The sequence below is a fragment of the Microcaecilia unicolor genome, chromosome 10 (assembly GCF_901765095.1).
Source record: "Microcaecilia unicolor chromosome 10, aMicUni1.1, whole genome shotgun sequence".
Taxonomy (NCBI): domain Eukaryota; kingdom Metazoa; phylum Chordata; class Amphibia; order Gymnophiona; family Siphonopidae; genus Microcaecilia; species Microcaecilia unicolor.
In genome coordinates, this window is record NC_044040.1 from 107,426,841 (window position 1) to 107,454,124 (window position 27,284).

Sequence of the window (27,284 nt, forward strand, 5' to 3'; positions counted from 1 at the left end):
CAGCAGCGCTCCGGGCAGGAAGGAGGGGGCTCTTTCCTGCCCCGAAGAGGTACCTCTAGACCACCAGGGATAGTAGAGTAAGGGGAGGGGAGGTGACGGAGGGGGAGTGGAGATGACAGGGGGGAGGCAAGGTGATTGGGGGAGGAGGGGAATATGCGTCAGGGGCAGGGCGAGGGCGTGAAAGGGGTGGGCAGGGGCGTGGAAGGGGCGGGGCAAGTGTCCTCTTTTTATGAGGACAAAAAATGGTAACCCTATGTCAGTCCTTCTGTGCTTCGGCTTCTATTCAGTTCCTGGGTAGTTGCAGTGCAGTTGGACCTTCTTGTATTTGTTCCTGATTTTTGACCTTTGCCTGTTTTGGACTCTGTTCTTTGCTGCCTGCCCTGACTTCGAACCGAATCCTGACCATTGCTTGTTTGCTGCCTGCCCTGACTTCGGACCGAATCCTGACCATTACTTGTTTGCTGCCTGCCCTGACTTCGGACTGAATCCTGACTATTGCTCGTTTGCTGCCTGCCCTGACCTCGGACCGAATCCTGACCATAGCTTGTTTGCTGCCTGCCATGACCGCGGACCAGATCCTGACTACCTCCTTCTGGGTATCTGTTTTCCACCCATTCTTTCCTGGGCAACAACCCCACGTGGTTCCAGAAGACCTGTAGACCGCCCGCACCTGGAGGCTCAACTTCCAGGGAACGGCGGCCCTCCCAGGCGAAGATTTGGGGTTGTCCGGCCGCCTTCCGACACCGATGTTGGACTCAGCTAAGGTGTGGGATCAAGGCACAAGGGCTCACAGTCCCAGACAGCCAATTTTGGGTGGGTCTGAGCCTAAAGTGGGTGGGCACAAAATTATCTCTGCTCCGCCATACCTCCACCTCAAAATATAAATACTTTAGCTAATGAGGATCCTCAAGCTTTGTTAGCTGAAGACTTTCTCCAAAGGCAATTAATACCAATCGGTCCAGCACTTTTCTCCCTTCCCCGCCTCCAGTCTACGGTCTGGCACCTCTCCCTAGCTCCACCCCATTGACAATTAATACCTTTAATTAAATTTAGATATTAGATATGTATCATATGTCAAAGAATTTTAGATATTAGATATGTATCATATATCAAAGAATAAAGTGGTTGCTCAAAGCATCAATCAAAGCGACAATCGCTCAACTGCAAAACACTATGCACAAATTTGTGCAAAAACACACTCAGAACCTTACTGTACCATAAATATTACACTGGGCAGACCCTAATACACCAATATACCGATACGGAAAATGCAGACCGTCAACAATATGAAACAAGGGATCATATCACAATTCTCGTGTAGAGCCACAAAACACCTTTTTAGGGTGGATAGTGTTCACAATGAGCTCCTTTTATTAACGACCATATATAGATCCTTCAAGAGGTAGTGTGTCATGATTTAGGCTCTACACCCTTTATGATGTTTTGGTGCCACCTCAGTAAGGCCAATACACAAATTCTCCACTGCAAAACACTATACACAAACTCATGCAAAAACACACTTATAACCTTACCAAACCATAACAGCACTAATTCCAAGGACAGGACGAGCTACAACCTTATGCGTGGAAAGGCAGCACTATAATTACACCGGGCTCTAAAACACCAGTACACAACCTAGTGAAACAAACAAAAAAAAAAGGCTGCAAATACTACACGCTAGCAGAATACTGCACCTTGATCACACATGAAAAACACATGACACGGCCCAGGCCCAAGATGGCGACGGTGCAAGTAGCTTAACCGGCCACGCTCCAGAATTCGCAACAGTCGACTCTAGTGCGAGCGTCTTACCCGCTGTTTGGATGGGCAAGAGGAGAGGCAAAGTCCGGGAGGCTCCCCATGTCTCGGGCGGAACGCCCCAGCTGCACCAGACGAGACTGGAGTGATTTGGAGTTTTGTCCGGTCCCGGAATGGCGTCCACTTCCTCTGCCGGAGCCGGCATCTCGACGCTGGACGACAGTGTAGACGGGGCTTCCCTGAGTCCCGTCGAACGTGCGGCGCCCCCTCAACCCGGAAGAGTTTCTCTCACTGCAAGCCCTGTGGCCGTACCTCGCGGAGGAGAAGGGGAACAGGGAGGGAGCCTGCAGGAGAGATCATCTGGTGCCGAAAACTTGGGAAGACCGGGTTTGACAACGGCTCACGTGTTGCCTGAAACAGTGAGTACCCTGGAGCAAGTTTTAAAGGCCCCTCTACCGGATTTTTTTTACGGGGAGAGTGTTGAAACCTGCCGTAGTGACTTTGGAGTCACTGTGGGACTTGACCTCCACGACCCAATCTGCCTTACAAACTCTAATTCTTAAAAATATGGAGACAATTAAAGTTCTTGCAGAGACTGCGTTAAAACAGATACAAGCTACTGAAATTCAAGCCTCTGAGACTAAAAGACTGTCTGAAAAAACTGAAAAACTTGAACTTGTGGAACAGATGTTTGTTAAAGACAGGTGCTTTACTCAAAGACGCTTGGAATATTTAGAAAATCAATCAAAGAGATTAACTTTACGGTTCATAAATTTTCCTCGGTCCCCTTTGATTCTCCCAATTCAAATGGTTAAAAAATATCTAATAGAGACTCTGGGAATGTTAGAAAATTCATTGCCACCTATAACTAGAGCGTATTATCTTCAAGCTGGTGGTACGCCATCAGAAAACTTACAAGGACAAGGAGCAATGAATCTTACCTCATTCCTTGAGTCTTCTCTTAAGGTTATTACACAGAGAATAACCCTGTTGGTAACCTTTGCGTTGGAAATAGATAGGGACGCAGTACTCAAACTTTCCCTAAGACACTTGGATTCTCTGTTTCTAGGTTCAAAAGTTAGAGTCTTTCCGGATTTGTCCAGGGAGACTCAAAAGAGACGTAGGATGTTTTTGTTGTTACGACCAAGGGCACAAGCAATTGGTGCTGATTTTCTGTTGAGATTTCCCTGCATATGTAGAATTAAATTTCAGTCTAAACAATATCAATTTTTTGACCCTAAGCAGTTAGAGGATTTTCTTATAAGCAGGGAAGAAGTCGATGTACAGGTTTAGTCACATATGTAACACTGTAAGGCAGGCTTGAGTGAACCACTCGGGAATTAAGCTACCTTTTGATTTTGATTATTTCTTTGTTGCTTAATTATTAAGTATGATATTTCTTTTCTTGGGTCAATTTACCTATATAGTGGTCGATAGTAGTAATTGACTTAAAAAAATTATTTTCTTTTTCTTACAGTACATTTTTCAGATTTGTGTATTAGCACTCATATGTGTACTATGATTGTTAAAAAATTATAAATAAAGAATTAAAAAAAAGAAAAACACATGACACAACAGATATGAAGGCAAATTTCTGAACTGGAAAGTTACCTCAAGAAGTCAGACTCAGCATGCAGCAATACTAGAAAAACTGAAACTTACATGCAAAATATCACAGATGCACATTTCCAAAAGCTGACATATTCCAATTAATAAATTCTGAATGAAAAAATGTTCTCTACCTTTGTTGTCTGATCGTTTAGTTTTTCTATTCGCGTTGGTCCCAGTGTCTTCTGTTTTATGCAGTGTCTTCTTTCTATTTGATATTTTTTCACTCACCATGTCCACCATCCTCCTGTGTCCTTATGTTTTCTCCCCCTGCCCTCCCCTCCCCTCTCCTCATCCATGTCCAGCAATTTCCTCTCTCCCCTCCATCCATCCATCCATGTCCTGATGTCCAGCAATTTCCTCTGTCCCCTTCCCTCCAGCAAACTGTTCTCTCCCCCCTGCCCTCCTCTCCATGTCCAGCGAGTCTCCCTGCCCTCCCTCAGCTCCCCAAAAGCCCTCCGAGTCCTCTCCGGTCCCCCCTCCCTCCCACCCATGGCCAGAGAGTCTCCCTGCCCTCCCTCAGTTCCCCAAAAGCCCTCCGAGTCCTCTCCGTTCCCCCTCCCCTCCCCTCCCACCCATGGCCAGCGAGTCTCCCTGCCCTCCCTCAGTTCCCCAAAAGCCCTCCGAGTCCTCTCTGTTCCCCCCTCCCCTTCCACCCATGGCCAGCGAGTCTCCCTGCCCTCCCTCAGTTCCCCAAAAGCCCTCCGAGTCCTCTCCGTTCCCCCCTCCCCTCCCACCCATGGCCAGCGAGTCTCCCTGCCCTCCCTCAGTTCCCCAAAAGCCTTCCAAGTCCTCTCCATCCCCCCGCCTCCCGTGCACACGAACCTGTCCTTTTTCTTTCAGTAGCAGCGAGCGACGTGAAGGCACTGCAACGCTCGCCAGCTTCTCCCTTTCCTGTTCACACAGTGTTCGTCCCACCTTCGCGGAAACAGGAAATACGTCATCGTAAAGGCGGGACGGACACTGCATGAAGAGGAAAGGGAGAACTTGAAGCAGTATCTTCACGTCGCTCGCTGCTACTGAAACAAAAAGGACAGGTTAACCATTTGTGTGGGGGGGGGGGCGGACGGAACTGAGGGGGGGAACGGAGGAGGAGCGGAGGAGGGCTGACGGTCGGGCGAGGGAGGGAAGGAGGAATGCCATGCGGGGCCTCTTAGTGCGACTCGGGGTGCACCATTCCTGGGTGGGCCTTGGGCTTACATGGGCCTACGCCCCTGTCTGATATTCCCTTTGGAATAAAGCCAGGAGAAATGCTTTCTACACCACAAGTTTTTGACCTTATGTCTCAAATCGAGGACTGTCCTCTGCTACCTGGTCTCAGGGTCTGTCCCTATCTGTCCCTTTACCACACCTTTCCTTTACCACAAGCCAGACATTCTCCATTTTGTCTGGAAGTACATATGCTGCTCCCCTACAGTAAACTTGTTTTTTTACCTCCACTTGCTCGCTCTTCCACCTCTGCTTTAAGGCTTCCTCTCCACCCACTAATACAGGTCTCAAAATTAAGAAGTTTCTTGCTTTGGGGCATAACTTCTGAGAATCTACTAACTCAGTAAATTGGCTACATTAATTAAAAAAAGTAAATTTCAGGAAAAGATAAGAGACTTCTGGTGTTTCCTGCCGTTTGTGGCCATATGCTTTACCAAAGTGAATCCCAAAGGACAGCCTGACAACGCAGTCTAAACATATACTATCATAGATGAGCAGAGCAACAGGTCCCTTGCAAAGTCAGAGTTCTATAACCTGTTTGCTATCCTTCAATACATCTCATATATTCATGAAAACTTGTGCAGGGGGTCGTACAAGTGTCGGGGAGAATAGTAAGCGGCTATGTATTGGAGGCAATAGATGGCAGCACCAGGTTACGGTTGCCCATATTAATCGAATGTGACCAGATATCAGACAACCAGAGGTTGGATAATGGGTGACATCTGCTTCAATCAAACAAGGTCAGGTGTCAATGTATTTTCTACCAATGTTCTAGAAAGTGGGCACACCTTCCTGTTTGAACCATGTACCAACCACCTAACCACCAAGGAGGCTCCCGTTCAGAAGAAACGGACCGTCGACCCATCATTTTGCAAAACATTCATCTCAGCAGATTTAGGAAAACACCTGGGAAGCTCAGTGTTCCAGACCACCAAGGATGATGACACACCTGCCTTTTTTGTTGAAGAGTTCCTGAAAATCATAAGCAAAGTGTACAGATGAGTCAAACAGCTGAACGGCTCCTCTCCCAAGTCGTAAGCACAGGCCTCAACTTCCAACAATAGAAGCAGCTTGCCTCATTGCAGAAAACCTTGTAGAGGAAGCCGGAAATAAGGAAGCATTTTGTGACCTTCATTGCAGGACATGATTACCAACAGCACCATCTCTGAAGGAGAGTGCTTGTACTTAACCACCTTCAGAGTATACCATCCACAGAAACCAGGGCAAATCCGAATTGTAATCTTCAGCATTGTTGACTGTCTTTGACATTATATTGTGTGTTGAAGTTATGTCCTGGGTTTTATGTTCATTAATTATTACTAATATTAGGATGGCTTCTAATTCTTGGTGGATCTTTATCCTCTTCAGAAAAAAGCCCATTGCCATAACAGCCGGCAGTCAGCAAATGTTCTGCTACTTTGTTTTCTACAAATACAAGAATTGCTTAAGGTTCCTGTGGTGCCGCAATGATGACATTAGTGGAGAAGTAATTGAATACAGGATGCGAGCCCACATCTTTGGGAACATCCCATCACCAGTGGTGGTGATATGAACTACACAAGAAAGAGAGAAGGAGTACGGTGTTGATGCCAGGCTGATCGTAGAGAAAAAACTTATGTAGATGATGGTTTGAAGAATGGTGATGATGTTATCAGAAGCCAATTTGAGACTCCACAAAAATCACATCCAGCGGATCACCCTAAAGACTTGAAGGATCTAAGGAAAGAACACACATCCACTACAATGCAGCCTTGGCCTAAGCTGAGACCTGAAGTAAGACAGTCACCTTCCCAGTTCCCATCCAAGAGAAACCATATACCTGACGACGCATCTGGTGAACAGCCTGTACAACCCACCAGGCACCATTCAAGGAAAAACCTTACTGTGTGAACTCTCATCAAGCTCAAATGAATAGGATGCCCCATCACCACAGAAAAATAGGCAAGAATAGGGAACATGAAGAAAGAACTCCACATCCCACATACTTAATCTCCATGTCCCTGAGAACACTTGCTACAAGGTGAAGGCCATAGCTGCAGTGGTCTTCCTGAAAAAACAGAGATTTCCATGGCAACATCCATATGGAATTCATCTTTGGCAAGGCCAAACTAGCTACACGGCTCAATTATACTATCCCACATCTGTGTGGAGCAGTTTTGGCAGTGGAAATAGCAGAACTGATGGCACATGAGATGAATAACCAGCCAGACTCAGTTAAGTTTTACACAGACAACAAGGTGGTGCTCGGTTACAAATATATATATGTTAGCACTAGATCTAATCAACGACATTACGTGCTGACCGACAAGAATCCGGCAGATCTCAGCGCAAACGGCTGACATGGACAGACTTCCTCACAAAACCAACAAGCGCTTCTCCAACTACTGTAAACTTCTTTGAGCTGGTGAATTCAGAAAGTGTTGTTGAAATTTGATGGGTGTAAATTGTCCTTACCACAAACATCTTGACCAATATTAACCTGGGTGCACACTGTTTTAACCAATTTTCGAGGTGGGTGATAGAAGAACCAAAGCTAATCTCATCCACATCACATGTTCCTTCCAGCTGAAGCCCGTAGGAAGAACGAGCTCGAGTCACCAATGTCACCTTTGTACCGAGTCTAGCATTACAAGCAGAGAAGGTCATCCTGAAATCCAGTGCATTAACAAGGAAAAGTATTTCCCTTTGAGAATAAAGATGTTTTTTTATTTTTTTGTAAATATTGAGGGAAAAGAGACATACAAATTCCAAATGCCAACACAGTGTAACAGGAGTGATTCAATATGAGCATAGAATGCAAAATACATGTGCATTACAGAACTACGCTTCGGTCTTCCAGACTTACTACTCCCTCGGCATCATCTGAACTCAATAAAGTGAAATGTACACCCCTCAGAACCTTCCAGTTGTACCCCCCACACACACACACACTCAAACATAGCTCGCCAAACATCCTTTCATTCCCTTGCCTAATCACAATCATCTTCTTGTGTTCACTCCCACAAGCGGTGTTGACATCAATCCAAACATATGCTAGGGCAACATAGATGTCCAATCCTTAAACACTCTATGGTGTCCCGTGCAGGGCATGAAATGAAAGCCACAATGACTTATAATATTCCTAGTCAGGAATATGTCTCGGAGAAGCATCCTTAAGATCATTGATGCCTAGCTCGTACATTCTGAGCTGCCACTCTGCATAACTAAGCGTGTTGGCATCCACCCAGTGGCGTAAAATAACGCGGAATACCAATAAAATGGCTAAGAGTAAGAATTTTATACCCATGGGTCTTACCACTTGCTCCCTTTGGTTCAAAAGTATAATTCCCAGGTGATGGACCCAACAACAGTCTCCAGAGCGCTAATAGTACCTCTCCAGAGAGTAGCTAAAGTGGGACATTCTAGGAAACTATGAAGCCATGTACCTATCCCCCCTCCCACAATTCCCACGTATCATCCTGCCACAGCCCCAATTTCTTTGATATATGACATGTGCAATAGATTAAACTGAGTTTCTTGAAGATCAGCCTGGGGAATCCCCTATCAAAGTTTTGAGAAAAGGGACCTATGGGTTTCTGGAGAAACATTCTCCCCCAAGTCATTAGCCCTAAATGATTGATTGAATCTGCCTGATCACAAAGCAGTGCATACCATATTGGTATTATGTGAAATTCCCACAAATGCTCTATCCAATTCTGTCCATCAGAAGGATATTTGCTGTGATTGCATTAGTCAGATACAGTATTGCCTAACCTGCATATGTTATAAAAAGTGAGAGTTGGGCATGTCACTTCGGGATTTCACCTGATCGAAGGATGGCATCCAATCCCGTTTACCTGTAAAATGTCTCCCACCACCAAACATCCCTTACTCCCACTCTCGAAATCTCGCAGAGTCTATCCAGGAAAGGAATCCCTGATTCCCAACAAACTGTAGAAATGGTGACGCCCTTGCACTCTTCGCCACCATCTCCAGACCCGATGCATTATGCGAACGAACGGTGAGAGCACTGGCCTCCCGGGGTCTGCCCATGCATGATATTGATAAAAGGGAGTGGATGCAAATTTAGAGGGTAGGCCTATTCCTTCACGAACCCTCTCAAAATGGCTGCAACATAGGTATAAATGCATACTAGCAACGGAATACCTAATAAGCACATATTTGAACATTGAATAACATGCTGATGCTTTTCCGACCAGACAAATGAAACATCTTACTATGTAGTCATGGGCCATGTAGGAATCATAACAGTATTCAAGAAGCATCCAAGAAGCTTATAGCTGTAGATATGATGGATGTGTCACCCCCCCCCCCCCCCACCCCAGCAATCCCACCATCTGATCGTCCTGCTACTACAGAGAAAGTAGAGGATCCCAACAGGCAATGTCATATAAATAAGAAACCTCCTCCTCTAAAGAAATTTAGAAGGTTTAGATCTGTTGAAAAAGTACAGAATCTGCTACAAATATTGCTCTTCATTCAAGCTAATGTAGGGAAGAAGGGAAGGAAGAGAGATGTCCCTGGGAAAGTGGGAAAGAGGGGACAGAGAAGGAGAAATGTTATACCCCAGGAGGAGTGGAAAAAAGAGAGATGGAAGGATCTGGGAGTGGAGGGGGAGGAGATGGAAACATGTTGGATTTGGGGGCGGAGGGGAAGGAGTAAGGGAGACACTTTGGACCCGGGGGCACAGAGAAGGAGGAAACAAAGGTAGAACTTTTATACCCACGGAGGGAGGAATAGAAGAGAGATGGAAAGATTTTGGACATGGGGGGGTAAAGGGGAGGTGATGGACTATGGGATGGAACCATATGGGAGCAGCCATGGGGGGGGGGGGTTGTCAAGGTGATGTAGGAGGATGACAGAAATATGGTATTGGAAAGATAAAATGGAATAGGGAGGTAACAGGGTGAGCAGAAATGGGAGAGCTTTGGGGTGAGAGAAGGATATGGAAGGTTCGTGAAAGGAAACAGGAGAAGAACATGAGTGGACAGGCAGAAAAGAAAAAATAGAGGAAAGGGCAGTGTGTCAGACAGGAATAAAGGAGGAAAGGAACAAGGAGGTGAGGGGAGAAATTATGAATGGATAACTGATGTAAAAAGCAAAAGTCAGGAAAACAGAAAAATACTAAAAATATTGATGTTAAAAAGTTAAAATAGAATATATAGGATGCACAGTGTGTGCTTATTCTAGCGAGCACTAAGAACACTAGCATGCCTTTATAAAATGACCCCACTGTTCCTTATCCATATTAATTCTCTCTCTCTCTCTCTCTCTCTCTCTCTCTCTTATAGAGAGCTCAAATAGTATGCCTATACTTTGAGGGCATGGGGTGCAGCTGGATACACAGAAGCTAAAATTTTATCATCATTTATGTTTTTACTACTAGTACTCCTACTTATATTTTCTATAGCGCTACTAGACGTATGCAGCACTGTACACTTAAATATGAGTCCCTGCTCGAAAGAGCTTACAATCTAATCTGTGTTTTATCATTATTCAATGGATTTTATCTGTGTAAAATGGTTGAAATTGGGATATCCTGTTCATATCCAGATTTTCAGCAACATTATTTGGGTAATCCTGTTGAAAATGGGGGGGGGGGGGGGCATTAAGCCAGTTTGCAGCGATATTCAGTCTTCCATCTGGATAACTGCCCAGATAAAATTAGGACAGCAAAAAGGCTGGGTAAGCAAATTTATCCAGTTGCTTACCCAGGTACCAGTCTGAAAAAATGCTGGTGCTCAGATTACACTAGCCAGTTTAAAAGATGTTGACTACTAAGGGGGGAGGGGGGGGGGGTTGTTGAACGTAATTTTGGCTGCTATTGGAAGTCAATGTAGTTCTCGCAGCATATACACTTCAACAACCCCACATTGTAGAATTTTGAATAACTTGTCAAGATTATATGTAACTTTGCTACAATTCCCAGAACAGCATGTTGCAAAAATCAAAATGTGCTATGAACGTCACATGAATGATCTCTCAAAACTCACCTCATCAAATAAAGGCAGCATGTTGACATAAGTACCTTTTCACTGCTCCTGATATGTGGACCTCTTATATTAATTTTTAGTGTTATTAGTATAATATTTGTCCTTCAGTACATTATCAGTGTTATGGATGTATGCTCCTCTAATAGACTGATGTCTTGTTTGTGTTATTAGTGTAGTGTTCACATTATCGATGTTATCAAAGCAATCTAGTATATCAATGTCTTTTCAATAATATTGATGCATAGTGTTCTTTTTGTAAAGTGAAGATGATATGTGTATTACCTTGCAGAGCTATACACACAATTTTGGGGGGTTGGCATCTTACCTGGCACATTAATACACACTGGAGAACTGAAATCACTCCTCCTGTTTATGGCTTTCACGTATGTTTGCGCTTTCACACAGTAATCCATCTTTGCTTGTACAGTCTCCAGGTGTACTGGTGTGCTAGCCTCATTTACAGTTTTGTTATATACCTACCAATGTGTAAGAAACAAACAGATCATTCTAGTAGTCTAAGAGGGGGATTTATCAATATGGGCTATGGGTAAGATATATTAATTTGCTGTTAAACCCAGTTATTTAGGTCTCATTGCTTACAATGGGATCTGTGCTAAAATAGTATCAGTTAGTGTTAAAATAACATATGTAGCTCACATTGATAAGTATACCCTTTAAAGTATTTTGTGAATATAATACCATTCATCTAATCCAAACTAAGATCCCAAAGCAGCTGACAAGCTAAAACAGGCAAATAGTCACCTCTGGTGAATGAAGACTAACAGTCGGATCTAGTACCTCATCTAACATAGTAGATGACAGCAAATAAATTATCCCTCCTAGTCTACCTAGTAAGGTTGCAACTGCCACTCTATGCTTTTGTTTAGAGTTATAACTACTCCTCCATGCAGTTTACCCACCTTTCTGTTTTCTATACACACCTATTTAGCTGGACAAAAAAGGGACTGGGTTCAAGGCAGTGTTTTCAGATTTAGCGAAAGCTACATACAGTACCTGTAGAAGGTATTCTCCGAGGACAGCAGGTTGATTGTTCTCACAAGTGGGTGACGTCCACGGCAGCCCCTCCGATTGGAGATCTTCACTAGCAACAACGTTTGCTAGCCCTCACGTGCGCATGCACAGTGCGCATGCGCGACCATCTTCCCACCCGAACACGAGCATGTTCGTCAGTCCAGTAAATAGCAAAGACAAGGGAAGACACAACTCCAAAGGGGAGGCAGGCGGGCGGGTTGGTGAGAACAATCAGCCTGCTGTCCTCGGAGAATACCTTCTACATGTATGTAGCTTTCGCTTTCTCCGAGGACATGCAGGCTGCTTGTTCTCACAAGTGGAGTATCCCTAGCCCCCAGGCTCACTCAAAACAATAAACATTGGTCAATTGGGCCTCACAACAGCGAGGACATAACTGAGATTGACCTAAACTTATTCAACTAACTGAGAGTGCAGCCTGGAACAGAATAAAAATGGGCCTAGGGGGGTGGAGTTTGATTCTAAACCCCGAACAGCTTCTGCAGCACCGACTGCCCGAACCGACTGTCGCGTCGAATATCCTGCTGAAGGCAGTAATGAGATGTGAATGTGTGGACAGATGACCAAGTTGCAGCCTTGCAAATCTCTTCAATAGTGGCTGACTTCAAGTGGGCCACTGACGCCGCCATGGTTCTAACACTATGAGCTGTGACATGATCCTCAAGAGTCAGCCCAGCCTGGGCGTAAGTGAAGGAAATGCAATCTGCTAGCCAATTAGATAAGGTGTGTTTCCCGACAGCCACTCCCCTCCTGTTGGGATCAAAAGAAACAAACATTTGGCGGACTGTCTGTGGGGCTGTGTCCGCTCCAGAAAGAAGGCCAATGCTCGCTTGCAGTCCAATGTGTGCAGCTGACATTCAGCAGGGCGGGTACACGGACGGGGAAAGAATGTTGGCAAGACAATTGACTGGTTCAGATGGAACTCCGACACCATCTTCGGCAAGAACTTAGGGTGAGTGCGGAGGACTACTCTGTTATGATGAATTTTAGTATAAGGAGCATGAGCTACCAAGGCTTGAAGCTCACTAACTCTGCAAGCTGAAGTGACTGCCACCAAGAAAATGACCTTCCAAGTCAAGTACTTCAGATGGCAGGAATTCAGTGGCTCAAAAGGAGGTTTCATCAGCTGGGTGAGAATGACATTGAGATCCCATGACACTGTAGGAGGTTTGATGGGGGACTTCAACAAAAGCAAACCTCTCATGAAGCGAACAACTAAAGGCTGTCCCGAGATTGGCTTACCTTCTACACGGTAATGGTATGCACTAATCGCACTAAGATGAACCCTTACAGAGTTGGTTTTAAGACCAGACTCGGACAAGTGCAGAAGGTATTCAAGCAGGGTCTGTGTAGGACAGGAGCGAGGATCTAGGGCCTTGCTGTCACACCAGACGGCAAACCTCCGCCAGAGAAAAAAGTAACTCTTCTTAGTGGAATCTTTCCTGGAAGCAAGCAAGACACGGGAGACACCCTCGGATAGACCCAAAGAGGCAAAATCTACGCCCTCAACATCCAAGCCGTGAGAGCCAGGGACTGGAGGTTGGGATGCAGAAGCGCCCCCTCATTCTGAGTAATGAGGGTCGGAAAACACTCCAATCTCCACGGTTCTTTGGAGGACAATTCCAGAAGAAGAGGGAACCATATCTGACGTGGCCAGAAGGGAGCGATCAGGATTATGGTGCCTCGATCTTGCTTGAGTTTCAGCAAAGTCTTCCCCATCAAAGGTATGGGAGGATAAGCATACAGGAGGCCTTCCCCCCAATCCAGGAGAAAGGCATCTGACGCTAGCCTGCCGTGGGCCTGAAGTCTGGAACAGAACTGAGGGACGTTGTGATTGACTTGAGTGGCAAAGAGATCTACCAAGGGGGTGCCCCACGCTTGAAAGATCTTGCGTACTACTCTCAAATTGAGAGACCACTCATGAGGTTGCATTATCCTGCTCAACCTGTCGGCCAGATTGTTGTTTACGCCTGCCAAATACGTGGCTTGAAGAAACATGCCGTTCCAGCGAGCCCAAAGCCACATTCTGACGGCCTCCTGACACAGGGGGCGAGATCCGGTGCCCCCCTGCTTGTTGATGTAATACATGATTGTCTGTCTGAATTTGGATATTTTGCAGGGGCAGCCGATCCCTGAAAGCCTTTAGAGCATTACAGACCGCTCGCAACTCCAGGAGATTGATCTGCAAACCTTTTTCCTGGAAGGACCAACTCCCTTGGGTGTGAAGCCCATTGACATGAGCTCCCCACCCCAGGAGAGATGCATCCGTCGTCAGCACCTTTCGTGGCTGAGGAATTTGAAAAGGACGTCCCAGAGTCAAATTGGACTGAATTGTCCACCAATGCAGGGATTGGAGAAAACTCATGGACAGCAGGACTACGTCCTCTAGGTCCCCAGCAGCTTGGTACCACTGAGAAGCTAAGGTCCATTGAGCTGATCTCATATGAAGGCGGGCCATGGGAGTCACATGCACTGTGGAGGCCATGTGGCTGAGCAATCTCAACATCTGCCGAGCTGTGATCTGCTAAGATGCCCGTACCCAGGAAACGAGAGACAGAAGAGTATCAGCCCTCGCTTCCGGAAGGTAGGCACGAGCCGTCTGAGAGTCCAGCAGAGCTCCTTTGAATTCTAGCTTTTGGACTGGAAGAAGGTGGGACTTTGGATAATTTAACACAAACCCTAGTAGCTCCAGGAGTCGAATAGTCATCTGCATGGACTGTAGAGCTCCTGCCTCAGAGGTGTTCTTCACCAGCCAATCGTCGAGATAAGGGAACACATGCACTCCCAGTCTGCATAGCGACACTGCAACCACCGCTAGGCATTTTGTAAACACCCTGGGTGCAGACGCGAGACTAAAGGGTAGCGCACAATACTGAAAATGCTGTGTTCCCAGACGGAATCGAAGATACTTCCTGTGACCAGGAAGTATCGGGATGTGTGTATAAGCATCCTTTAAGTCCAGAGAGCATAGCCAATCGTTGTCCTGAATCATGGGAAGAAGGATGCCCAGGGAAAGCATCCTGAACTTTTCTCGGACCAGATATTTGTTCAGGGCCCTTAGGTCTAGGATGGGACGCATCCCCCCTGTTTTCTTTTCCACAAGGAAGTACCTGGAATAGAATCCCAGCCCTTCCTGCCCTGGTGACACAGGCTCGACCGCATTGGCCCTGAGAAAGGCGGAGAGTTCCTCGGCAAGTACCTGCCTGTGCTGGAAGCTGAAGGATTGAGCTCCCGGTGGGCAATTTGGAGGTTTTGAAATCAAATTGAGGGCGTATCCCAGCCAGACTATTTGGAGAACCCACTGGTCGGAGGTTATGAGAGGCCACCTTTGGTGAAAAAATTTTAACCTCCCCCCAACCGGCAGATCATCCGGCACGGACACTTTGATTTCGGCTATGCTCTGCTGGAGCCAGTCAAAAGCTCGTCCCTTGCTTTTGCTGGGGAGCTGCTGGGGCCTGTTGAGGCGCACGCTGTTGACGGGAACGAGCGCGCTGGGGTTTAGCCTGGGCAGCAGGCTGGCGAGAGGGAGGGTTGTACCTACGCTTAGTAGAATAGGGAACAGTCCTCCTTCCCCCATAAAAACGTCTACCTGATGAGGTAGATGCTGAAGGCGGCCGGTGGGAGAATTTGTCGAAAGCGGTGTCCCGCTAGTGGAGTTGCTGTACCACCTGTTCGACCTTTTCACCAAAAATATTATCCCCACCGGCAAGGAGAGTCCGCAATCCGCTACTGGATCCTGTTTTCCAGGTTGGAGGCACGCAGCCACAAGAGTCTGCGCATCACCACACCTTGAGCAACGGCCCTGGAGCGACATCAAAAGTATCGTAAACACCCCTAGCCAGGAATTTACGACACGCCTTCAGCTGCCTGACCACCTGCTGAAAAGGCTTGGCCTGCTCAGAAGGGAGCTTGTCCACCAAGCCCGCCAACTGCCGCACATTGTTCCGCATATGAATGCTCGTGTAGAGCTGGTAAGATTGGATTTTGGAAATGAGCATAGCAGAATGGTAGGCCTTCCGCCCAAAAGAGTCCAAGGTTCTAGAGTCACGACCCAGGGGCGCCGAAGCGTACTCCCTAGAACTCTTGACCTTCTTAAGGGCCAGATCCACCATACCAGAGTCATGAAGCAACTGAGTCCACATTAACTCTGGGTCCCCCTTGGATCCAATACTGGGATTCTACCTTCTTGGAAATATGGGGATTAGTTAGCGGCTTCGTCCAGTTCACCAGCAATGTCTTCTTGAGGACATGATGCATGGGTACAGTGGACGATTCCTTAGGTGGTGAGGGATAGTCCAAAAGCTCAAACATTTCAGCTCTTGGCTTATCCACCGTGACCACAGGGAAGGGAATGGCCGTAGACATTTCCCGGACAAAGGCCGCGAAAGACAGACTCTCAGGAGGAGAAAGCTGCCTTTCAGGAGAGGGAGTAGGATCAGAGGGAAGACCACAAGACTCCTCATCAGAGAAATATCTCGGGTCCTCCTCTGCTTCCCACGAGGCCTCACCTTCTGTGTCAGACACCAGTTCGTGGACTGCAGTCCGAAGCCGGGCCCGCCTCAACTCCATGGAAACATGGCCATGGTGGGTACGTCGAGAGGAAGACTCCCGCACCAGTGGAAATGAAGCTCCCTCCATCGATGTCGTCGGGGAGTCAGCCTGGGAGGCCACCGATGCAGGTACCGCAAGCGATACCAGGACCGGAGACCTCACGACGGGCGAGGAGCCAGCTGTCGCCTCTCTCAACGGCACCGGAGGCGCAAGCACCCCCGGTGCCAGAGCGGAAGGATGCAATAGCTCTTCCAGGATCCCTGGAAGGATGGCTCTGAGGCTCTCGTTCAGAGCGGCTGTTGAGGAAGGCAAGGGGTCCGGTACCGGCGATGAGCTCAGAATCTGTTGGGGCCGCAGAGGCGGTACCGGACTGTCCATCGTAGAGCGCATCGACACCTCTTGTATGGAGGGCGAGCGATCCTCCCGGCGTCGACACTTAGCTGGTGCCGAATCCCTCGGTGACCCAGAGCTCTCGGTACCTCAACAGGAAGGTGACTGGTGCCGATGCTTCTTTGCCTTCGCATGAAGCAGGTCACCGGTACCTCCCGGTACCGAAGAGGAGGACGTTGAATCCAAACGCCTCCTCGGGGCCGGGTCCAAAACAGGTCGATCCCGGGGGGCCTGTACCACAGGAGCCCTCGAGACAGGCGGAGACCTGCTCAAGGGTTCACCGCTACCAGCAGGGGAATGGACAGTCCTCACCTGCGCTCCTGATGATGATGCACCCTCCGACGACATCGATACCGCCGATGACCTCGGTACCACAGGCGTCGAAGTACCGGATGAAGCTCCAAACAAGAGGCTCCACTGAGCGAACCTTGCCGCCTGAGTCATCTTCTTTAGCTAAAGACAGAGGGTACAGGCCTGAGGACGATGACCGGCCCCCAGACACTGAAGGCACGAAACATGCCTATCAGTGAGCGAGATCGTCCGGCTGCACTGGGTGCACTTTTTGAAGCCACTGGCAGGCTTCGAGGACATGGGCGGAAAAATCACACTGGCGAAATCAAAATTCGCGATGGTGACAAAAAGAGGAACCAAAACAAGGGAAAAACCCGTACAGGAGGACAAAATAGGCCGCTTCCGACGACGAAAGGAAACTTACGGGAAAAAACACTGGAAATAGCAGAAAAAACACTTTTTTAAAAACAAGATGAAGAAACGCGACGGAAGACTTTACGGACACTTCCGAACAGAAGAACGCGGTGAAAAGGGCGTGAGGGGTCTCCTTGAGGCGCAGAATGTCCGTAAACAGCCGTCCTGAGCCGCAGAAAAAAGAAGACTGACGAACACGCTCACGTTCAGGCGGGAAGACGGTCGCGCATGCGCACTGTACATGCGCACGCGAGGGCTAGCAAACGTTGTTGCTAGTGAAGATCTCCAATTGGAGGGGCTGCCGTGGATGTCACCCACTTGTGAGAACAAGCAGCCTGCTTGTCCTCGGAAAAAGCCAGTTACATTTATATGTTGATGGTCTGTCTGACAAAAATCATTGAACTAGAAACAGATCTTGGTATGTGGTAGCAGTCATGTTTCAGTGACAGTCATGTCTGAAAGGTGTCTATAACTTTAGAAATGGAGGAGGCATATAATAGTCTCTCATTCACTGGTCCCAGATTGCATATGAATGGATCCACATTACTTACCAAAGTGTCTTCATCTTTCTTCCAGTAAAACAACTCATAGTCAAAGTTAGGGCCAAGGTCTTCTAGTTTAACAATAATATGCATGCCATCTGTTTGCAAGCTTAGTTCTGGGGGGGTAAGGAAAGCTGAAAAACAGAAGGGTAGAAAGTGAATCAGGGGCGTAGCTATGGGTGGGCCCAGGCCCACCCAAGCGCACACACAACTGCAGCAGCCTAGCATGACAGCAGAGATGGCACCTGCGGCGCTCTGGCAGCTGATCTCTAGTCTCCAGGCTTCGATTTCGGCTCAGGGTCGCCCACCACCCAAGCGCACACACACACACTGCATGCAGTAGCCTAGCTGCCCTAGCGTACGTCGTCGTCGCGGGCACCCGCGCTCAGCCTCAGGCTCAGACATCAGCCCACCTTAGACTAGAGAGAGGCAGAGTGGCAGTCGGCTCAGCGCTGAATGTACTTGCAGCGCGTCGTGGTTGTTGTAGATTCGCATCCATCCTAGCGGGCGGTAGCGGTATGACCCGGACCGGACGTGGCTGTGTGCGGCAGTGTGCCTCAGCCTCGCTCTCGTCTCACTCCGCTCGGCTCCGTCGTCCGCTCACTCGTGGCATCTGAGGGAGGGCACAGGGCAGGCTAAAAAAATAGCTGCTGCACATGGCCACATGCACGCACGCAGGGTTGTGCGAGCCTCAGCCTGGCCCTGCCCTCCCTGGAAACGTGGGAAATTGAATTGAAAGAAAGAGAAAGGTCTAGAATCAACTCGAGTTCCTGTCTCGGCCCTAGGACAGGTAACTTTACTGCCAAGCAGCAGCAACTGCCAGCCCAGCCCAGCAGCAGGTAATAAAATTGTAAATGCTTTTTGGGTTTTTTTGCATCATAATTTTAACATCATCATGTAATTTTTGTTTTAAATTAAGTTAGCTGGGGCCTGGTGGGCACTATTAAAATTTATTGTTGTGGAATTTCTGGGTGGGGTAAGTACTTCACTGCCTAGGGCAAAAAATGTATATATTTAATGATTAAAATATACCTTTTTTTGCCCTGCAGTGAAGAGCCCACCCCCACCCAGAAGCCCACCACCATGACCTGCCACCATTTTGATTACTCTTTTGTTATCAAAATGATGGCTGTGGTCTGGTAGTGGGCTTCTGGATGGGGGGGGGGGGGGGGTAGACGTTTCACTGCCAGTGCCTAGGGCAATGAGGAGCCCATCCTCACCCCAAAATTCCCCAACAATAAATTTTAATAGTGGCAAGCTAGCTTAATTTTTAAAAAGTTGTCTTTCTCTCATTTTGGTGGGTTTTTAGGTGGGGACGGTCTCTGCAGTGCCTAGTTTAAAATTTTTTAAAAAGTGTAGGCGCCGGCGGTTTTCTCTGGGTGGACCGGTGCGTGCAGAGGTGGGCATGAAAAAAAAGTCTTTTTTTATTTAATTTCATAGGGGGTTGGTAGGGAGTAGGACAGGGCTGATGCTAGGCTACAGGGAAGAGTGGGGTGGAAGGATAGAGCTCATGTTTAGCTATGGGATGGATGGTGGGGAAGGATTGATACTGGGCTACAGGGATGGATGGGGGGGTAAGGTAGAGAAGGGAAGGGCTGATACTGAGCTACGGGGATGGATAGAGAGTATTGAAGGGAAAAGCTGATGCCAGGCTGCTGGGATGGATGGGGTAGGGTAGGGAAGGTCTTTATATTTTGGTAATATGTTTTAAAATTAATGTGTGTTGAATTGTGATCTGTTTAGAATTGCAGAGATAATACGGCATAAAAATTTAGAAAATCAATAAATTTATAATTTTTGGTCCTTTATTCTGTAATTGATGAGGGTTGGTCTGTGGTCTGCATGTGACCACGAGCAAATGAGAGTTTCTGCTGGCATGTGGTTTGTATGGGGATCTATGAGTCTGACTTGTCTGGCTTTTCCAGTGGGATATGTATTGCTGTTGTGTATATTCACTGCTGCCTTTTTAAAGGTACTGTTATTGGAACTGGTGTTATGGTTTGCAATAAAGGCTCTAAGAAGCCTCTTTGCAGGATCACAAAGTACTTGGCAACAAATGGATTTTTGTGTTGCTATTATTGAGGTGCTACTACAATTTGAAAACATTGTTCCAGGATTGTGGGGGTGCTAAGCTTTAGTAAAAGAGCAACTTTATTATGCTTCTGCTACCTATGTTGCTGGATGTATTATTATTATTTGTTACATTTGTATCCCACATTTTCCCACCTTTTTGCAGGCTCAATGTGGCTTACATGTAACCGTTAATGGCGTTAACCGATTCCGGTCTGAACAAATACATGGTATGAATGAATACAAAGTGATACTGTTGTAGAATGAGGTGCATGTATTGTAGGTACAATTGGGGGAACTTAGAGAGGGAAGGGGGGAAGAAGAGTCAGGTAATGTCTGTTACGGTCTTTGGTTACATTGTGTTGCAAGTGTCCAGGTATTTTTATGTTGGGTCAGTGGGGTATGCTCTTCTGAACAGGTCTGTCTTTAGTGCTTTCCGAAAATATATCTATCTATCTATCTATCTATCTATCTATCTATCTATCTATCTATCTATCTATCTATCTATCTATCTATCTATCTATATATATATATATATATATTTATTTATTTATTTATTTATTTATTTATTGTATTTGTACCCCACATTTTCCCACCTTTTTGCAGGCTCAATGTGGCTTACAGAGTATGGAAATGAAAACGTTGTTACATGATTTGAAAGAACATATATATATATATATACATATAGTGCCCACCCATATTAGCTCTGGGCCCACCCAAAATGTGAGGTCTGGCTACGCCACTGAAGTGAATGTGGGGCACTAGCCTTTCAGAAATAAAAATGTCTGTTATTTTATTTATTAGGATTTATTAACTGTCATTATGAAGAGATTCACCCAAGGCGGTATACTGTAGTTTAACATCAAACTTTTGTTAACAGCATAAAATAGTAAAATGTACAAGTGTAAACATAAAGAGGAAAGAAAAAAATTGAAACCTAATAATAAGACTACCATATAATATCTATGGTTACTTTATTCCTATACACGTAAGAGTTAAGCTGGCTAGGGTACAAACAAATGGGATGCAGTTACTTTCCTTGTAACAGGACCTTTATCTTCCTCCTTAGAAAGTGATGGGGGGGGCTGTTTCTTCATTCCAGATTATACCTTCAGGCAAGTGCAGAAGACTCAACAACTTTGTCATTACCACTTCTTTTCTTCTCTTGATACGACTGGGCTAGATAAGGACCTTCTTCCCCTTATTCAAAAAGGCCTGGAGTTTTATACCAATCTTAATTTCCTACCAAAAGGGGTCTCCTACAATTACTTCACAGGTCAGAAGAGTTGTCCTCTTGTTGTGGAAGCTGTGGGATCATTTACAAGTCAAAGTCCAGCATATAGAAGAGCCACCTGAGGTCTCTACTAACCCCATAGAACAATTACCAGAAGCAGGACCAGATAGTGTTGAAAACAATTTCCCTCCAGTCTAAATGACTTTTCTGTTGCAAATTTTAAAGGTCTGCTGTAAGCCAAATAAAAACCAATCAGGCTGGCTGAAAACCAGTTAGTTAGCAATCCTGGCTGGTTAAATGGTTTTGAATATCAAGGGAAAGAGTATAAAATGAAAATCAGATAAAGTCAATGCAGAAATAAACCTCTTACTTGTAATCCGATTAAAGGGTTGATCCAGCGCAGTCCAGTTTGATCTATGTGTGCCCCAGTCTACTCTGACCCTTAGATTGTATAAAACATTGGCTGCGATCTCATGGGTTACATCACACCAGTTAATGGAAATGGACCAGCACTCGCTGATATTGAACCAACTTTGGTTCCAGTGAATCTTTTCAAACTCCCTAAGAAAGAAAAAAGAATTATTACAAGCCCCTCTTCAAGTTCTTCAAAAATTAATCTGAAATCCAAAGAAGCAAGACTCTGCAAGCAGTACAATACCAGGAAAACAGAAAGAAACACAGCAGATGTAAATTCTCAAACTGGATATATTCCAAACACTAAAATGACTGGTGACTTTTTTTTTCCTGATCATAATGATCCCAGTCTGTTTCTGCTGCTCGCTATGCAGTGATGATCCTAGGTCGGCTGCCACCCGGGGCGGATCGCCGATGCGCACCCCCCTGGCGCAATGACACCCCCCAGTCCATCAACCCCCCCCCCCCCCCCCCGGGTGCATTCTTAGCTGCTAGGAGCAGCCACGTGGTTCTTAGCTCCACTGGCTCCCTGCTTCCTCTGCCCCAGAAGAGGAAGTAACCTATTCCGGGGCAGAGGGAGCAGGGAACCAACAGAGCCAACAGGTGCGTGGCTGCTCTCTGCACCCCTCCAGCAATGTGCACCTGGGGGGGGACCGCCCCCACCGCCCCGCCATTGGTACGCCGCTGTCGCTATGTGTTCTCTTCTCTGTATCCAGGGCTTCATTTCTTGCCCTACATCCATAAGTAAAAGCTGGGTCCTCCACTGGATCCAGCCGTTGCTTATGTAGCGCCCCCTAGGTTTCAGCACTGCTTCATTTCACAGCAATAACAAAACTTACTATTGGTCACAGCACCGGGGGTAAGATGCTTCCCCTGAAAAGAAGATCAATTCCACCCTTATCACTACTGCCGCTAAAAATATCAACCAGTGTTTATTTGTTAGAGTGAGTGAGACCTCCACACAGGCAACATGCAATAAAAGGCTTCCACAGGCTTTACAGGTATTTCAAGTTTTTATTGCACATAAACATTAAAAAAAATAAATATCCTGAACAGTTTTAATATAATGAGCTAATACCATTAGCTAAAGTGCATTTTTACATTTTAAAATTCCTAAAAGAAATTTAAAACCTCGTGGGCTTTCTAAACTGCAATATTTACTCTCGGGCACTCTGTTCTGTAGATAAATCTCTCTTATCTGTCCCCTTCTCCTCTACTGCTAATTCCAGACTCCGTTCCTTTTATCTTGCTGCACCTCTCGCCTGGAATAGACCACCCAAGCCTGTACGTCTAGCCCCGTCTTTGGCCGTTTTCAAGTCCAAACTTAAAGCCCACCTCTTTACCACTGCTTTTGACTCCTAACCACTACTCACTTGCCCTGCCCTTTTATCCTCACCTCTTTATTCCCTTACCCTTATTGTTCTGTCTGCTTACCTGTCTTATCTAGATTGTAAGTTCTTTGAGCAGGGACTGTCCTTTTGTGTATGGCGTATAGCACTGTGTATGTCTTGTAGCGCTATAGAAATGATAAGTAGTAGTAGTAATAATTCAGCAATTATTCTTTCTCTTGCAGGTCATTTTAAAATATTCTTTTAACCTTTTTCTAAGCTTGCATGTATGTGTTACATGTGTATCTTTTTCTTTACAGACCCTTAAACAGCTTTACTTCAACAGGAGTCTTCAAAATTAACTAGGCTTAAGCAGCCTTTGTGTTCCTGGTTACTACAGCTTTTCAAAGTATTACTCTGCCCTGGCCCAATGTCCATATAAAAATACCACCAAAAATTGACATTTGCAATTAAAAAGAAAACCGAGTGTGCACACACAAAAAACAACTTCACCGGCTCTGGCGCTTTCTTGCGGTGGGTACTATAGGTTCTCAGCAGCTGGTTCAGTCTCTGGATCCCCTCCTTGAATCTTTAGGGTGTCCTCAGAACCTACTAACCTTCTCAAAGAAATCAAAGGAAGACTCTGACTGCCTGTGTGTGCAGCTGAATCAGTGTCTTCTTTGGCAGAAAAGCCGTGTATACAGTACTAACTAATTCTGAAAACAAAATATAATTATTTGTCCCTGTGCTAATATTCCCAATCCCATAAGGTCTTTTAATGCACACTAAACAGTTCACTCTCAACAATGCTCCACACAACAATGCAGCACACAAACCTTTCTCACTTAAGAATCCATAAATTCTACAACATGTCAAGTCTCAGATTTTGTCAGTCACTAAGAAGCTTCCAGCACTGCTCTGATTCCAAGCTGCCTCTTTAGTTCCAATGAAGCACTGAATATTCTATGCTGCTTCCAGTACTGCTCCTATGCAGACCCCAACATTCTAAAGCTGCCTCAAGGTCACTTCAGTTTCAGTACAGCACTGGGCATTCTAAACTGTTTGTCAGCTATGCTTTTCTCTTTCTCCTCAGAAATTACTTAAAAAAAAAAACAAATTGTTCCCTGAATCTGTTTTGTAAAGGCTCTTGTTTCTTTAAAACCAGCCTCTCAAAACACCAGTTCCCTTTTATAATGAAACTATGAAATTAATAACTTTCTCTTTTAATCCCCTGTCCTATCCCTCAGGAGAATATTGTTTCTCTGAAATCCCAAGCTCTTCAACTCTTTTCAGAGCTTTGACAGCAACTAAGATAAATTTCTAGTGTCCGTTTATCTCATCCCTGTAAACAGAAGTTTTCTTTCCCCTTTCTCACTAAAACAGTACCCTTAGTCTCCCTAAAACTCAGACTGCAGCCATACTTGCCTCTGTCTCTCTTCAGGTTTTCCAAATGACTCCTACAATTGAATTTTTCCAGTTGACATCACACATTCTACCAGGTTCCACGCACATGTCACATCTTCAAACACTGCAAAAATAAAACTTTATCTCTTTTTAGAGACACAGACTTCTAGGTCCTTTTTTTAAAACAAAGAAAACAACAATAATCATCAATCTCTCATACAGCATTCCTCAGAGTTCTGATCCATGCACACAACTAATGCAGCCTCACATACACACAGTACCTTTCCTGCAGCTAAACCTGTATATTTCTGTAGTGTAATATATGGTATCATATATTAAATGTTTTTTTTCCTGGGGCTCTGGGGGGCTGTGCCAGGGTGTTGGTGGATGCTGCTGGCTGGAAAAGGTTTAAAGTTAGTTTGGAAATTATAAAGGGAGTTAGGTGAAGTGTGAGATGTTTCTTAAATGTGGTTTTATTTTTCAAGAAATAAACCATGATTAAGTGGGGGTAGTACTATAAAATGTTCCTTGCTGTTTTGGGTACAAGTCAGGTTAAAATTGACTTTGAAATTCTCTGTGTAGGAAGTTTTGCAGTAACTTCTATGGGGGAGGGAGATTCTAAACAGATCAGAGAAAAAAAACTGTCTTTCTCTGACAAGCTGATTGGTTGAGTGATGTCAGATCCTCTGGGGGCGGGGGGGGGGGGGGGGGGGTGAGTTGCCAGGGAGACTGGGTGAGCTGAAGAGAAGGGCTGTGAATATGGAGTGAGAAAGAAAAAAACGTATGTTGTGAGTCTGTCTAATGTAAGAGGAATAAAAGTATATTTTATGAGTTTAAAGTGAAATGTGATATTGAAAAAGGGTACTTTAATATTGAAAGTGAGTGAAGGTGAGCTTTGGTGCTGAGAATGAGATGATTTGAGCTTAAAAGTGAGTACTTAAATAAACAGACTGCCTTTCTTATGGTTGTATTGCTGAATACATGTGGGGAAACCTGATGTGTTCTGGGTGAGAGAGAGTTGTACTTATAGAAAGCTGTGAGAAAGTTTAAACCATATTTAATTTGGCTTTGAGTGGAGGAAAGGTATGTTTCTGCATGCAGTGAATGGAATGGTTAAGTTCTAAGGGAATTTAAGGTCAAGGAAGGTGGAATGAGAGTCTGTATGCTCAGGTATTAAGTGGACACATGGCTGCCTACTCTTTTAAGAATAGGGGAAAACAGTTGAGACTCAGGTTCTGAGAGACTGTGATTTCTGCTGGTAGTTATACTAAGTGAAAGAAACTATAAGGGTGTCAGGAAAAAGTGTGTAAGGATTTTAACTCTGACACAGGGGAAGGACTGAGAGGTGAATCTGTGATTTGAAGAAAGAAGCCATTAAGCTGTGTCTGTAGGAAAGGTGTGTTGTTGGTGAGAGTTCTGAGTTCAGTACAGGGTTTGGAATCAGACTGCAGATTAAAGAAAATCCAGCACTGTTTTTGTATGAGTATGCTATATTCTCCAGATTAATCTGATAGCTGTGCAGGGAAATGTTATGTTTATATGTGAAGTCTGTGAGATGGAATTTGAATATGGGATGTGTTACTGTGTAAGATCCCTGAATGGAGTGTAAAAGCTTCCGGCCGCCTTATAGAATAGGGAATTTACAGTGAGAAATAGGCTGTGAAGTGAGTCCTCCTTTAACTTATTTTATTTCAATTAGAGAGTGTGGCCACAGTATTGAGAACTGATTAATTGTCACCAGAGAGGAGTCAGTGCCTGAAAAAGCCAGGGAGTTGTAAGGTTTTTCTTCCCTGATTATTTTCTTTATAAGTGAGGTTTAGGGAGAAGAGATCGGTGAATTATCTCCTGAAGGGTTCCGGCTGAGCTCCAATGCAAGAAAGACCTCACCTAAATAAATTCAACCACAGCTAAGTGACATTGGCAAAGGGTGTTGAAGGACATATACGTTTTTTTTTTGTTTACAACATTTTAAGAGAAAACTAAAGAACAGAACAACATCAAATATAAAAAATCCATGTTTTCCTGACATGCTTAAGTGTTCTGGGTTCAAGTGAGATCCTTGCACAAACATCCATAATACCTATAAAGACTCAAATTCTGACATCAATAGCAAGGAAAGAGTATTAAAACAAATATCTGATTTTGACAAAAAGACAATTTAAATATTTGTCTGAAAAGGTTCTTTTCTGCCTTTTTAGGTGATTTTGTTGAAAGAAAAAGTTAAGGGTATATATGTAAAACTACATTTGAATGTGGAATATGTTATTGCAGTTCTATTAAGCCACACACTAAATGTGAATTTGAGTTTATTTGAATGAAAATTTGCTTGCATTTGTATCCAATAAAGAAAAAGATAATTTGCATATCTGAAGGTGCGGTTCTTCCAGTTCAGGAACAAATCCTTAATTTAGCTTCTTTTCCTCCTTTATTCTTTGAGAATAAAGGACGAGGTTAGTTTATTTGTTCCACTCCCTCGGCTGTGAGTGTGTGTTCCCTGGATATTTGCCACGACTACAACCATCAGGTATATGGGAGCACATCACTACAGTCCAGCCGAGAGGGGTGGTAACAGTAGCTCAGCCACACCAGTTCTCAGCACACAGATCACTGATTGATAAATCTTCTGATCCTCAGCATTAACACTGCCATTGCTCACCTCTCACCACAGCAGTCACTTTGCCTTGCAGCATCTCAGACAGATACAGACTGCTTCTCACTGACCCTGAAAAAGTATCAGAGGACTTAAAAATTCAGCCACATCTAATGTGTCTGTGTTAATCAACCTTTCCTCTGCTACTGAGCTCTGCTCCGTGCACGAGTTTTCCTGACTCTCTCCAGCCCCCCCCCCCCCCCCCCCCCCCCCCGTTGCACCAATCAGAGCCTTTCCTCCAGGCGTTTTTCGGCCTGGACATGTGTGAGCCAATCAGAGCAGCACTCCTCCAGCACTCTTCGCACCATTAACATATGGGCGTTTATACCCGATTCTGCTCCTCTGCCCTTCGCCTCGCGGGGACCTCACTCCTCACTT

General features: G+C 45.5%; 1 protein-coding gene across 1 annotated transcript in view; it reads right to left on the reverse strand.

Annotated features, from left to right (window-relative positions):
• IL20RB (interleukin 20 receptor subunit beta) overlaps positions 1-27,284 on the reverse strand; it is a 330,657-nt gene that overhangs the window by 23,835 nt on the left and 279,538 nt on the right. Inside the window, exons 3-5 of the mRNA XM_030216535.1 lie at positions 21,481-21,671; positions 17,816-17,940; positions 10,894-11,044 (exon numbers count right to left, since the gene is read on the reverse strand). Of these exons, the coding sequence (XP_030072395.1) occupies positions 10,894-11,044; positions 17,816-17,940; positions 21,481-21,671 (467 nt within the window). The remainder of the gene's footprint in view (positions 1-10,893; positions 11,045-17,815; positions 17,941-21,480; positions 21,672-27,284) is intronic.